At 36.6% G+C, this 13079-nt stretch overlaps 1 protein-coding gene across 7 annotated transcripts in view; it reads right to left on the bottom strand.

The window, feature by feature from the left end:
* COL19A1 (collagen type XIX alpha 1 chain) overlaps positions 1 to 13079 on the bottom strand; it is a 205459-nt gene that overhangs the window by 46981 nt on the left and 145399 nt on the right. For 6 of the 7 annotated variants that reach the window (XM_075747427.1, XM_075747424.1, XM_075747429.1 and 3 more), the window contains 7 exons: positions 10501 to 10554; positions 5966 to 6028; positions 5163 to 5207; positions 3616 to 3651; positions 2701 to 2736; positions 2539 to 2592; positions 1257 to 1310 (listed from right to left, as the gene is read on the bottom strand). In XM_075747427.1, the coding sequence (XP_075603542.1) occupies positions 1257 to 1310; positions 2539 to 2592; positions 2701 to 2736; positions 3616 to 3651; positions 5163 to 5207; positions 5966 to 6028; positions 10501 to 10554 (342 nt within the window). The remainder of the gene's footprint in view (positions 1 to 1256; positions 1311 to 2538; positions 2593 to 2700; positions 2737 to 3615; positions 3652 to 5162; positions 5208 to 5965; positions 6029 to 10500; positions 10555 to 13079) is intronic. The other variant, XM_075747428.1, reaches the window with a different exon arrangement.

Below are 13079 nucleotides of genomic sequence, written 5' to 3'. Positions count from 1 at the left end.
AGCACGAGTGAAACTTCAATCCAGTTTGAATACTCTAGGAAACATCTTAAACTATTAGGCACCGTTATACTAAGCTTGAAAGGTCCCTGGCAACTATTTCCATGGATCTCCATGGCCTTCTCCCACTTCCAGGACCTCTTCCTCCAGCCAAGATCTTCCCTTTCTTTCTTGAGAGAGCGCCTTTCAGGAGCTCTTCTATTTTGGCACCACTACTTCTTCTGGGTACCCTCATCCCTCAGTTCTTGCCATCTAAATATTCTACATGCCAGAAGCACAACAGGTGATCAGCTTCCAAACTGGTGAATCTGTCTCATGTTTCTTTATTAACCGGAGATCCTGGGATGTGCCATTTCTGTTCAGCCCGGGTGCTATCAAAATTTAAAAGTTGCATCTAACTAGTAGTAGGCTTCTGCTTGAGAGTTCAACAGTTCAGGATTTGACATTCTTGCATGGACACACAAACGCATATTATCTGCCACCTGTCAGTGTTCACAAATGATGTTATTTTTTACCTACGGCAACCATATAATGGCTTTAGGTACTTTATGACTGTCAGTAAGCCTCTGCGTAATTAAATTGGAATATCAACCAACAATCATAAGAATAATCTCTCATTCCACTTTCTGCAGAAGTATTTTAGTAATTTAGTCTATTGAACAGTAATTAAAAAAGGAGTTTTCTATTAAATTCTTTCCAACCAATAATTCTACTCTAGCTAAAGATTTCAGTATTGTCCGTAGCTTTAATGGAATTACGTCTTGCTCTGAATATGAGTTTTACTCATAATCTGACCTAAATTCTAAGATAATAAACATAATTGTTTATTCTGTTCACCTTACTAATCTTTACTCCTTTTACAGGAAATAAACCAATTCAGAATAATACAAAACCATAGACAGCAATAAGGCCATGTGTTTAAATCCTTTCCAGCTCATGATGTAACATTACTAAAACTTTGCTAGAGATTTTTTTTTTTAATTTTCACCTACTCCTGTGAAGTAAGAGTGATTTTTGCAGTGCTAATTATCTGTGAATCAGACAAATTAGCATAATCATTCTTACTTGTTCAGATGGTAACACGAGGACAAAAAGAGCCTAAGCAAATGGCAGACCTCTATCCTGAGGCATACTGCTCTGCTTTGACAGCTGATTGCTACGGTACCACCCACAAAAGGAACACGTATGATAACTTCTGTGGTACTGCTTCACTGGCTACACCACACTTGTACAGCCTGGTGACACTGCACAATACGTACAACTTCTCCTGGCAGTCCCCTGGGTCCGATAGGTCCTGGAGGTCCTTGCAGTCCCTGTGAAATGGTATAATACACGCTTGAGGTAAAAGTCCATACACCTGTTGTAATTCAGTGTAAAGCATTCTAATATATAAATAGATTAAAACATCTGGCATTACGTCTTCTACATGGAGTAAGAAGTACAGAGTTTGCTCATTCTCCCTTAATCTAATGTTTAGTCCAATGAATCTTTGGGACTGATAGGTACAAAATCCAAAGTATGTATACAAAGCAAATACAAGTAAATACAAAGGCACTATCTAAAGGGAAAGACAAAACAAAAGGAGTAAATCAAGATTTCCTCCCTCAAGGGACAGATCCAGAAATTATTTTTTAACTACGTGGTAGGTATTCCTTCTCTTTTTGGCATAGATCTCATTAGAAGGACTCCAGAGCACAGAGAGAAAAAGGGATTGAGATGTACAGATAAGAGGATGACATGGTGCAAACCCTAGTGTTTCTTTGGATCTCTATGAGCTTCTTCTGGAAGGTAATATAGGGTGAAGGTGACCTAGATTTCCACTGCAGTAACAATTATTTCAGTAGCTCCTAGCAAGGAAGTACATTAGCCTCCAAAGGGGAGTCTAAGGAGTTAGAGTGGAGAACAATTTTTAAAACCAAAGTTTTGTGGACCCTATAAGCTGCATCTATTCCCCCTGGGACTTCTTTTGATGACCTAAGGAACTTAGGTACTAAGTTCATATCCAACATTCATATCCAACATGAATAGTGTTGGGTGGAGGTTACATTTTCATAGTTTCCATTTTTACCTTTATTTGATACCATTCAAGGCATCATGAGAGGTTATCAAGAACATTTGTGCTTCAGTTACTTTTTTCAAAGCAAGGCAATGACTACTTTGACATAACCTGCATTCTCATAGTATTAAAATAGGACCCGCTAATGTACTGGCAGTGGTTACTCCTTGCCTCACTGATGGATAAAGAGAACACACCCAGCTACCAGTGGATTTGTAATTGCAAAATGGGTGCTCATATTTTTGAGTGACCAAATAACATTTGAGGTTTGCATAAATATTCCTTGCTGAGTGGTGCTGAGATCAACAAGAATTCTATGAACTAAAAGTAAAATAGCCATGATCCATGCACAAACTTTTGATATAAACTATTTGTATTCTCTGCCCTTTAATACTAGCTAAAGAGTTGATAGCATTCAGCATCCTCTATATATAACAGCATAGAATGTAATGGCTGTTAATACCACAAAAATACCATTCACCTACCTTTGATCCTGGATTTCCAATAAGACCAGGTGGTCCAGGGTCTCCTGTTTCACCCTAATGATATTGTTTGAGAAAATAAAAATATTCAAATCTACTGTTATGTCTCCCAGTATCAACTATGTACACTGGCAATATTTATAGTGTGTACGAGTCAAAAAATACCTTATTTCCTTTTGATCCCTCCATTCCAGTTTCCCCCTGAAAATAGTAAGTACGACCATAAGAAGTTAAAACTTTAACTTAGATCAACTAAGAGTTTAATTTGTTACCTTAAAAAAGTATAATATAGTTTGCAAACTTAACAAATATTGAGGAAGCATTAAAGAATTTCTGATGCCTTGTGCAAAGTCTGAGAGGCATTCCTCTTTCAAATTCAAAGAAAAATTGTTCGAAAACAACATATTTGTTTAAGATCTCTCCAGTCTAAGGCCTCTTCTTCACCACTAAATCTCTACTGGTGACACAGTATTCATCTCCAAACCCACACATTATTACAGCGTGCCTTCTCTGGGTTATTAAAACATGTTAATCACAAGTATCTGGGCAACCTTCAGTTATGTATTAAACAACATAACAAGCTTTTGTCAAATGTCATAAGAGAGGACAATAGTTAAAAATAAGCAACACACGTACACAGACTTACAGTGTCAGAACACAGAATAAGTGTTCTGAGAAGATCCCCCAAAATAACAAAAAAATTATGCTGACATAAAATGGCTATAAGGAAACTGCCTGATGTTAACTGTCACACTGGAAACTGGTAAAACAATTCAAATAGTACAGTTTGGCCCACGTATAACTTTGTGAAATAACTGAAAGAACCTTCAGGGAACAAAAAAAGCAGTTTAAACTCAGTTCATGGACTGTACCAACTACATAAATGCATCTCCGTTTTTTATTTATAACCTGGATGAATTTGATGCATGTGTAAGGAGGAGACAATACATCTGTTATCCTACATAATCACTGAATCTAATGAAATTGTACAAAGAAAAGAATTACAGTATGAATACAGTATGAAAATCATATCAAACATAAATTATTCACATCATCAGTTCAAAACATAGCTATACTTACTGGATCTCCCTTGTCCCCTTTTTCAGAAGGTTCTCCCTATGGAAACATAGGGAAGAGGTTAACACAGATTTATTTCAAAATGGTAAATAGTACCTATGTGTGCTGGTTTTGGCTGGGATAGAGTTAATTTTCTTCACAGTAACTAGTAAGGGGCTGTGTTTGGATTTGTGCTGAAAACAGTGTTGATAACACAGGGATGTTTTCGTTACTGCTGAGCAGTGCTTACACAGGGCCAAGGCCTTTGCTGCTTCTCACCCAGTGAGGAGGCTGGGGGTGCACAAGGAGTTGGGAGGGGACACAGCTGGGACAGCTGACCCCAACTGACCAAAGGGATATCCCATACCATATGATGTCATGCTCAGCACATAAAGCTGGGGGAAGAAGAAGGAAGAGGAGGACATTTGGAGTGATGGCGTTAGTCTTTTCAAGTAACTGTTAACGTGTGATGGAGCCCTGCTTTCCTGGAGATGGCTGAACACCTGCCTGCCCATGGGAAGTGGGGAATGAATTCCTGCTTTTCCTTTGCTTGTGCATGCAGCTTTTGCTTTAAACTGTCTTTATCTCAACCCATGAGTTTTCTCACTTCTACTCTTCCAATTCTCTCCCCCATCCCACTGGGGCAGAGTGAGCGAGCGGCTGCGTGGGACTTAGTTGCCAGCTGGGGCAAAACATGACAATATGTCTTGTTTTGATGAAGAGTCCTTGAAAAATGTTGGGTTTTAAAAAAACATATATAAAATGTAAGTATATGGACTACAAAAGTTTACTTGAGGGATGACGTTGATTTAATGACAAGACAATAACATGGGTGATCCTTTCAAGCAGGAGCACAAGGGAGGCTCAGGAACATGAACTAAAAAGTGATGATGCATACAAATCTGACAAATTCTCAAACACAAGTGCTTTATAACACAAAAAATCATGAATCTGTCATATCGACAGAGTAAAAAGAGTTTCTGCCTGCATGAAACCTATTTATACACAAGGATAAGACCAAAGAAACCAACTGGAAGCCTAATAGCTGAACAGTAAAATGCTTGTTATTCAGTAGATGAACACACCTATTCCCAAATAACATCCCTCTCATCTTTCTGGAAAATTTAAGCTTAAAATAAAAGATATTAAAATTAGAAAGTTTATTTATAAATTTTAATAATTTAAAGAATCCTGTTTTTTTTCATACAGACATTGAAGATCACATTTGTAACTTGAAAAAGTATGAATGGTGTCTAATTTGTGAGCTAATCACTGGTCATAAACTTATATAAGCTTTATTTTAAACTGGTATTCAGTAAAAGTCTGCACATGCTTAAAGTTCAGGTATTTGCAAGGTGTTGGAACAGGGAAACTTACTTGCATATGTAAATACTCTCTCAAGGAGGGGCTTGAGTAAATTACTAAGGACATTCAGAGACTGACAGCTTTTCCTACATCCAAATGTATTTTCTTGATCCTAAGTATGTTTTTCAAGATTTAATTCATAATCAGTACATTCAGCCACCTTCTAGTATCACACATCATAAGCACAAAGTAAGGAATTAATTTACCTTTTCTCCTTTTGCGCCAGTCATTCCCAATTCTCCTTTTTGACCCTTTAAACAAAATAAATTATATTTAAAATCTTTTACATTCTAACAAATGCAAATAAACTCCTCCTCTCCTTCAACTGTACTTTGTTCTGTGTATGGCACAAAATCTTAACTTTTATTGCAATGGACAGCTGAGATTTAAACATCTGCAAATTAATTTAAATGCCTGTTTTCTATAGCAGATCTGCAGGCTTCTCAATAAAAACATCAGTCCTGTGCCATATCCAGAGGATTTTTCTCTTTTTTTCCAAGTTTAAAAGGCCTCCAATTGTTAAAAATTCATTCCACTGTTTAAAGAGAACAGAAGTCGATAGACAATATACTGTCATAAGGTGTGGATTCACAATTTGACCTCCCATAATTTTTAGAGGTTGACTATAAGTATTTTTGGTATGGCAAGACCCATCATTACAGAGAAACTGCCTTAAATATTCATGATTTCCTATTAAAAATATTTTCTGAATTTCAACTTTTTTAGAGTCTCTTCCCTCTAACCATCAGGCCAGCTCGTTTGACTTCTCCTCAGATAGTGCTATAGAAACCACACATAATTCTTCCCACATTTTCCCTTTCTGGTTATCATATATTAGAGAAGAAAGGCTCATGTGCTGCACCTGCAGGACCTGGGATATTGGACTACAGAAATCAAAGAGCCAGTCTTATATAAAATCTATTAATCCAAAGACCACTGTGATAAATCAAATAAACAATATTGTGTTAAGGGTGGCTGAAATTTCTCCAAATTCATCCAAAATGCTTACAACGTCTCCCTTCTGGCCTTTAGGTCCAGGGGTCCCAAGTAATCCTAGTAGTCTTGTATCACTCTGGGAAGAAATGTTACCACAAAGATCAGAGAATAGAACATGTCACCATTTATTTACAGTAACAATTTATTTACCATAACAATTTTGTGTAATTTACCAGTATGCAAATTCAGAAGTCCTAATTACTAGAAAGGGATACCAAATGCCTGTGCAATACATCTATGTACTGCAGCAACATATCCTTTATCATACATTCATACTCCAGTCAGACAAGTAGAAAATGAACAAAAGCATAAAAGGGAAATGTCTATGTTGAATATTGCTATGCAAATCTATGATTTCTTTTTTCTTAACTCAATGAAAAGAGCATATTTTTGTGCTCATTATTACAGTACATTTCTCAAGTATGATAGAAAGGAACAATAAAAATCACTTCTTTCCTATGACAAAAACACAAGCTTTTTACTTTTCAGCAGCATGAAACATAAAATAGAACTCATTGAAGTCTACTACAGCAGTGAGACAGAAGGAGAGGGGATGAACATTGCCCAGAGAAGCTGTGCATACCCACTCCCTGGAAATGTTCAAGGCCAGGCTGGATGGGGCTTTGGGCAGCCTGGGCTAGTGAAGGGTATCCCTGCCCATGGAAGGGGGGGTTTGAACTAGATGGTGTTTGAGGTCCCTTCCAACCCAAATCATTCTATGATTCTATGAATATGATCAACAGGCTTCTCACACTGCCCTTCAATGAAAACAGACAGATTTAAGGACCAGGGATTCAGGTTGTATACTCGCTCAGGTATTATTACACTGCATCTATTTACTCTTCTGTACTAGGTATAGACACAATAAAATACAAAGCAAATGGTTTCCTCTTCACAAAGCTGGGCTCAGACTACGTAAGGGGAACATGGTTTCTTTTAATGACAATGGAAAAAGCAGCAAAATCAATGACCCTGAAACATGAGCTCGAGTCTGGACCCAAGGAGTCCAAGCCCTAGAACATCTGTCACTGGGCTGAGTGGGAACCCTGAACAAGCCAACTCCCCTTGTCACAATCCAGTTTCTGTGTCTCTAAAATGGAAAAACATCATGATGAATAAAAGTGCCATTTATACTCTATTAATATTTTCAAAAGTTGATAACTTAATATAACCTGAATAAAGTTAATAATTATTTTATAAATGGTAATGTCCTGAGGAATCTTCTTCAGTGTTTAGGGTTCATAACACTGTTACTACCCTAATTATCCAAATCAGCTCCAGAGAAAGAAGCAAATACCCAAAGAAGGGAACTGAGTATTGCTGAGTAGTAATTGACTATCGCTTGACTGTGAACGATCTAGAATGTCTTATAGTACGAGTATACAAGTTATGATTTATTCTGAGTTGTGAATTTCTTTTGCATACATAGAGGAAAAAAAAAAAGAGTATTAGACCAAATAACTACTTTTATGATCTTTGAATATTTATAGGTTATTTGCTCTTTACAACAAAATGTAAGTAAAATATGCCGAATAAAAAAATCTTAGAAAAGTAATAATGAATTATTCAAGAATAATCTATAGTTATTATGAATTATAATGATTTTGAAACATTTCCTGAGCAGATTGTGATGTAGTTTCAATTGCTTTGTGTTGTGGTTTTATTTTTATTTTTATGTGTTGGAGAATATTTTAGATTAAACTAATCTGTATGCCCTGTCCAAAGATGTTTAGAAGCAGGTTTGACAGAAGTGACCTTATATCTATGTATGGAAAATTGGTAAGTAAAAAAGATGACAAGCAAAGGCCTTGAAAGCCCAGGCAAAGGCTGATAACAGAGGCCTCAGAATGTATAAACACAAATCATGAGGCATCATTTACCAAAGGAACATAACCTACAGAGCAGGGCAGAACCAGTCTCTTGGCATAAAGAAGAGAACAAAATGCACCTCTTGAATATATGCAAAGCATCTCATTTACACTGAAACTACAACAGACATAACAAAAAGGAATATAAAAATAGTCACACGCCTTGCAAGAACAGGCAAAGTAAGAACGATGAGGGATGAAATGTTCCAGCACAGGCTCCCACTCCATTAAGGATCAATGCTACTACTTATCCTCAGCAGGTTCCCTTCACCTTCATTAAATAAAGACTGCTGTTCTTGATTTGCCATTCAGCACAATTTGCTGCTGCAATCAGCAATTGTATTTATAGTGCTTTCTTTCACTGTACACATGGATCAAATGAATTATGCTTTTAAAGACTTGCACTCCAGCCTCCTTATATGATAAAGTGATTGATATTGAGCCAGAAAAAGATTGGTTGCAACAAATTACATAAATAGATTGTGCAATTACAACTACTTATTGATACAATACAGAAATCAGAAGAATTGCAAATAATCTGCTAAGAAACAGAGAAACTATAGAAAAAAAGGAAATTATTAATTATTATGGGTGTTAAGATCTCTCTCACTGGTCCCCCACATTTCTTGGTAGCAGTTTCTCATGATTTCTAGAAACACCAATGCAAAGAAGCCGTATCAATATCCTCAGGGAAAAAAAAGATATTAAAATCTCTATAGCAAGAAAAATGTGGTCACAATTTAAACACTATAAAAAAAAAACAGACTGAAAGAAGACCTTGTGAGATCCTTGAGAACATGTATTTCTTTGTTGGAAAATGACAGGACCTTTTCCTGTGGTGTAAGGAATCTCAAAAACCTCGAAGTATCACTGAAATATCATCTTACACATGCAAATAATCAAGGCACATTGCAAATTATACACTGGAACGTTAAAGATTGCTTAGTACCTCCAAGATACATTGAACAAAATCAGCACTCATCATACTACGTAATAGCATGGGGAAAAAAAAGGAAAGTCACTGGTGCCTAAAGGAATAATCAACGGCAAAGCAGACAAGTTGTCCTTGCCTTTGATGACGTCTTTGATGTCTTTGGCTTGTCCTTGATAGGAACATACCATTCCCATCATAAAATGTATAGATACTAATATTTGCTGTAGCAGTTGGAGACTTACGCTGACCCTAGGAAGATCTGAACATGTAGTTACAGAAAGTCTGCATATTTAAAACCTGCTACTTGAATCAGAAAGCCACCTCCTCTTTCATCTAAAACCAAACAGCATTTCCTTGTCGAACAGTTAATTGCTCATGACAGTCATTAAAAATCTTCAAACTAGACAGCTGAAGGAAGAAGAAAGTTGGTAAGCTGTACAGGATTTAAAAGATGATTAATTTACCGACACAGAGCAGCTGGTCTACATTTTTCCAGAATATTGTTAATTAGGAAATATAAGACACCTTAGGAACTCTTAGACCCTTACAATGAAAAGAAACATGTTTTTTTGGAGACAGATGCTTGCCAGTTCCTGAAGATCACCACTGTTTGTATTTTCTTCAGCAAAATTAACTTTAAAGGGACCATCAGAGTAAAAGAAATTAATAGTTCAGAGGCAGGGAATGAGTTACAATAAATACAGTATTGATAGAATAGACAATGCATATTCTAAGGTGATATACTGATTTGGAAGGGATTAAATACAAACAATATCAGAGAAATCACTTCAGTGGTAAAAGCAACTGGAAAGATATGGTTGACATGAATTTTGGTCCAGAATCCCCACTCAAAACCAGATTTTAGTACTCATATGGGTATGCTATAGAAGAAAAATATCCTGAATTCACCTATTCTTTATAGTTATGCATTTCAATATTAAAAAAGATGGATGTCTTCCATGTTTGACCTGCATGACTTAAGGTATGAAACACACAGTAACCTTTGTATTTAGTAAATACCACTATAATAGTGCTTCATTAGTCTTTGAATGAAATATGATTTTCTAATCAGATAAGTTATGTACTTACTTTGGCGTCAATTAAGAAAACTTATGTGATCGTTAAATTACGATCCTTACAATGGCAGACACTGCCACCGCTTAAATGACTTGAAAAATCTGTGGTAAGAATTTAAAAACTCTGTTACATGGAACATTGTCCTACACAATTTTAACTTTTTTTCTATGAAGTGCTTGTAGGTGCAGGAGGTTCTCTAGTTAAGACAATATTTTTATTAGTCTATAATACAAACATCAGGACAATTCTCATGGATTGCTAGCAGTTCTTTTAAAATTATGCATCCTTGTCTTTCTATTCTACTCTTAGGATCATGACAGAGTAGGTCAAGAAAGAAAAAATGTCAAGTACGGTTTAGAACAATTAGGTTTAGAAATGGGGTGCTTTATGCTAACCACCCATCTCCTATTTGAGTTATACCAGGTGAAAATATGTGAGTAGAAGATGGATGGGAGGTAAGACACATGGCAGCAGGATAGATGACACAGTAGGTACATAACTGGAGTGTGGACTGAGCCCTCCAGGGATGGAGGATCTATCCAGGGAAGGATCTACCTTTTGGATTAATTTGGAATGTGGTTTGCAGGGATCAAACCTGTGGTCATTTCTACCTTAGATACTTCTTAGTCATAAACACACACACGGAGACACTATATAAAATCTCCATACCTCATTATAATGCTTGTTCAATGCATCCAGAATTCCCTTCAGTCCAGAAGGACCCTATATGGAAAAACATGCATCAGAAGGCCATTTTAATTTAACTAATGTTATGTTCACATACCTGTATTCAAAGAGCGGTAGTCAAAGGGTTTAGATTTTTATTAGATTATATAGTAAATTATTTTCCTGTAAGTTCATTACATCTTTTTTCAGGCACAGAGGAGACTCAGTTTCTAAATCCCTGAGTTTTGAAAACTGGCAACTTCTTTTGAAGTGAATCAGTCTGTCAGAGAAGGCAGAGGTGACATCCATATCAATTTAAATACAAATCCCTTTTGGTATGAGGAGCATCTTTGTTTTGCAGCATTTTTAAACTCTTTCCACCAATTCAAAGCACAAATTTTGATGTAGAAGCAACTCCTAGTGTGAGTAAACAGCTAGATTTTTAACTAAGAGTACCAAAAGTGAAATTGAGGAATGCCAGAATTCTCCAAAAGACTAACTTCCTGGTTTTATTAGCATTGCAAGCTTATACTTAAACATATACCTTCCATCAAGAATTTCAACAACAGTGAAGGAACTTCCTATGGAAATGCAGGCTTAGGATGGAGAGATTAAAAAACATGCGCTTGAGAAAAATAAAACACTTTTAGACATAATGTGCCACAAAGCAGGCCCTCAATGAGATTTTTAAGTGTTGTAAATCAGGGCAGAAAACAAAAAGCTGAGTCAAGATCTTATGAACTAAAATTCAGTTAAGTTTTAAAATTAGCATACTATCTAAGTTTTAATTTTCACATCATGCAACATGAACTATAAGAAACATTTGACTACATTAATAATGTTACAATATACTCAGTTAAGTCACTTGGTCTGAATGATCTGCATTTAACACAGACAGGACACAAACACAACTCTCCTCCTCTGGGGCTTTTTATAGTTACAGACAATATTTACCCTCTGCAGCTTTTGCGTTAGTGGGGAAAACGTAGCTGGCATACATGCACCCTAAAGATTGCTTTAGGAAATTAAATTCTATTCAGTTTTGAAAAGGGTTGTTCCTCAAAAAAGTGGAGGTTATTTATCAGTCAGAGATTAGTCAGAGTCTTTATCTCACATTTTAATTTTGCATAAGGTCTTTGTTAATTGTTTTATGTGCATTGTTATTATACATACATCACACTTACAACAGAAGTATTCTGGTGTTATGCATCGTAACAAGAAAACAGCTTTCTGTACTGTCAGGATAAGAATCTATTGAAAATGTCTCCCATTTTCATGCTAAAGGACCTGGAAAACTATTACTGGAAGTCAGGGATCAAAATCACTTCTTGACCAAGACACAAATTGGTCAAGAGGAAAAAACTATTTTTTTCAACTGGTTAAGACTTTCATAACAAGAAATGCTGTCAAATTCATAGCAGTGCAGCAGCAAGACTCCAAAGTAATCCTAGAAAAATTGAAAAACGTTTTATCCATTGATTTCAGCTAGGGATACAAGGAAAATACCAAAATGCTATGTATCCAGGGTAAATATAAGCTAAATAACCAGTTACTGTACTTTACTAAGGAGGACCTCAACTGTTAACTACTTCAGAGTTGCTGCTGTGTAAACCTTCAGGCAATTCAGGGAGAAAGATGATGAGAGGAACAGCAATTATTTTGTCACAGGTGGCATTCCTCATATCTGATAATTTCACATGTGTATAGAAGATTCTAATATCCCTTGGTATCTTTTGGCTCCTATGTAATCATATTTTGAAGTGTTCTGACAAAGCATTTGAAAGAGGTAGGTCATGATTTGCATTCTGACAGCAAAGCCCTCTCCAGCAAGATGCATCTGCTCTGTAGGAGTGCACAGAATGGCAAAACCACAAAGTTTTCCCACATGCAGAAGATCATTCTGTGAAACTCTGATGGCTCTCCTTACCAGTAAAGGTACTTCCCTTGAGGTACTGAACATCAAAAAGACGAGAAACAGAACCGTGATTGTGATTAACCAAACAGACTACTTCCTTGGGGAAAAAATCAATTTGATGGAAACCAACTAATAAAAGACAGGCAATCACAAAGTTCCCATGGAGTCTGAAGGTATAAAAAAACCTATAAAGATGGTAAAGCCAAATTAAAATCAAACAGGCACAAGTTATTAAAACTGATGGATAAATCAGTAAGACCTGGCAGAATATTATTGCAGCATACCTGAACAAGACAGGTGTGTCCTGAGGCATCATCATTAAATTAGAATCATAGAATTGTTCGGGTTGGAAAAGACCTTTAAGATCACCAAGTCCAACCTAACACTGCCAAGTCCACCACTAAACCATGTCCCTAAGCACCACATCTACGCATCTTTTAAATACCTCCAGGGATGGTGACTCAACCACTTCCCTAGGCAGCCTGCTCCAATGATTGATAACCCCTCCAGTGAAGACATTTTTCCTAACATCCAATCTAAACCTCCCCTGGAACAACTTGAGGCCATTTCCTCTTGTCCTGTCACTTGTTGCTTGGAAGAAGAGACCAACACCCACCTGGCTACAACCTCCTTTCAGGTAGTGGTAGAGAGTGATAAGGTCTCCCCT

Source organism: Balearica regulorum, chromosome 3 (genome assembly GCF_011004875.1).
Source record: "Balearica regulorum gibbericeps isolate bBalReg1 chromosome 3, bBalReg1.pri, whole genome shotgun sequence".
NCBI lineage: Eukaryota > Metazoa > Chordata > Aves > Gruiformes > Gruidae > Balearica > Balearica regulorum.
The sequence above is the reverse complement of the archived record's forward strand: the minus strand, read 5'-3'. Positions and strand labels throughout refer to the sequence as shown.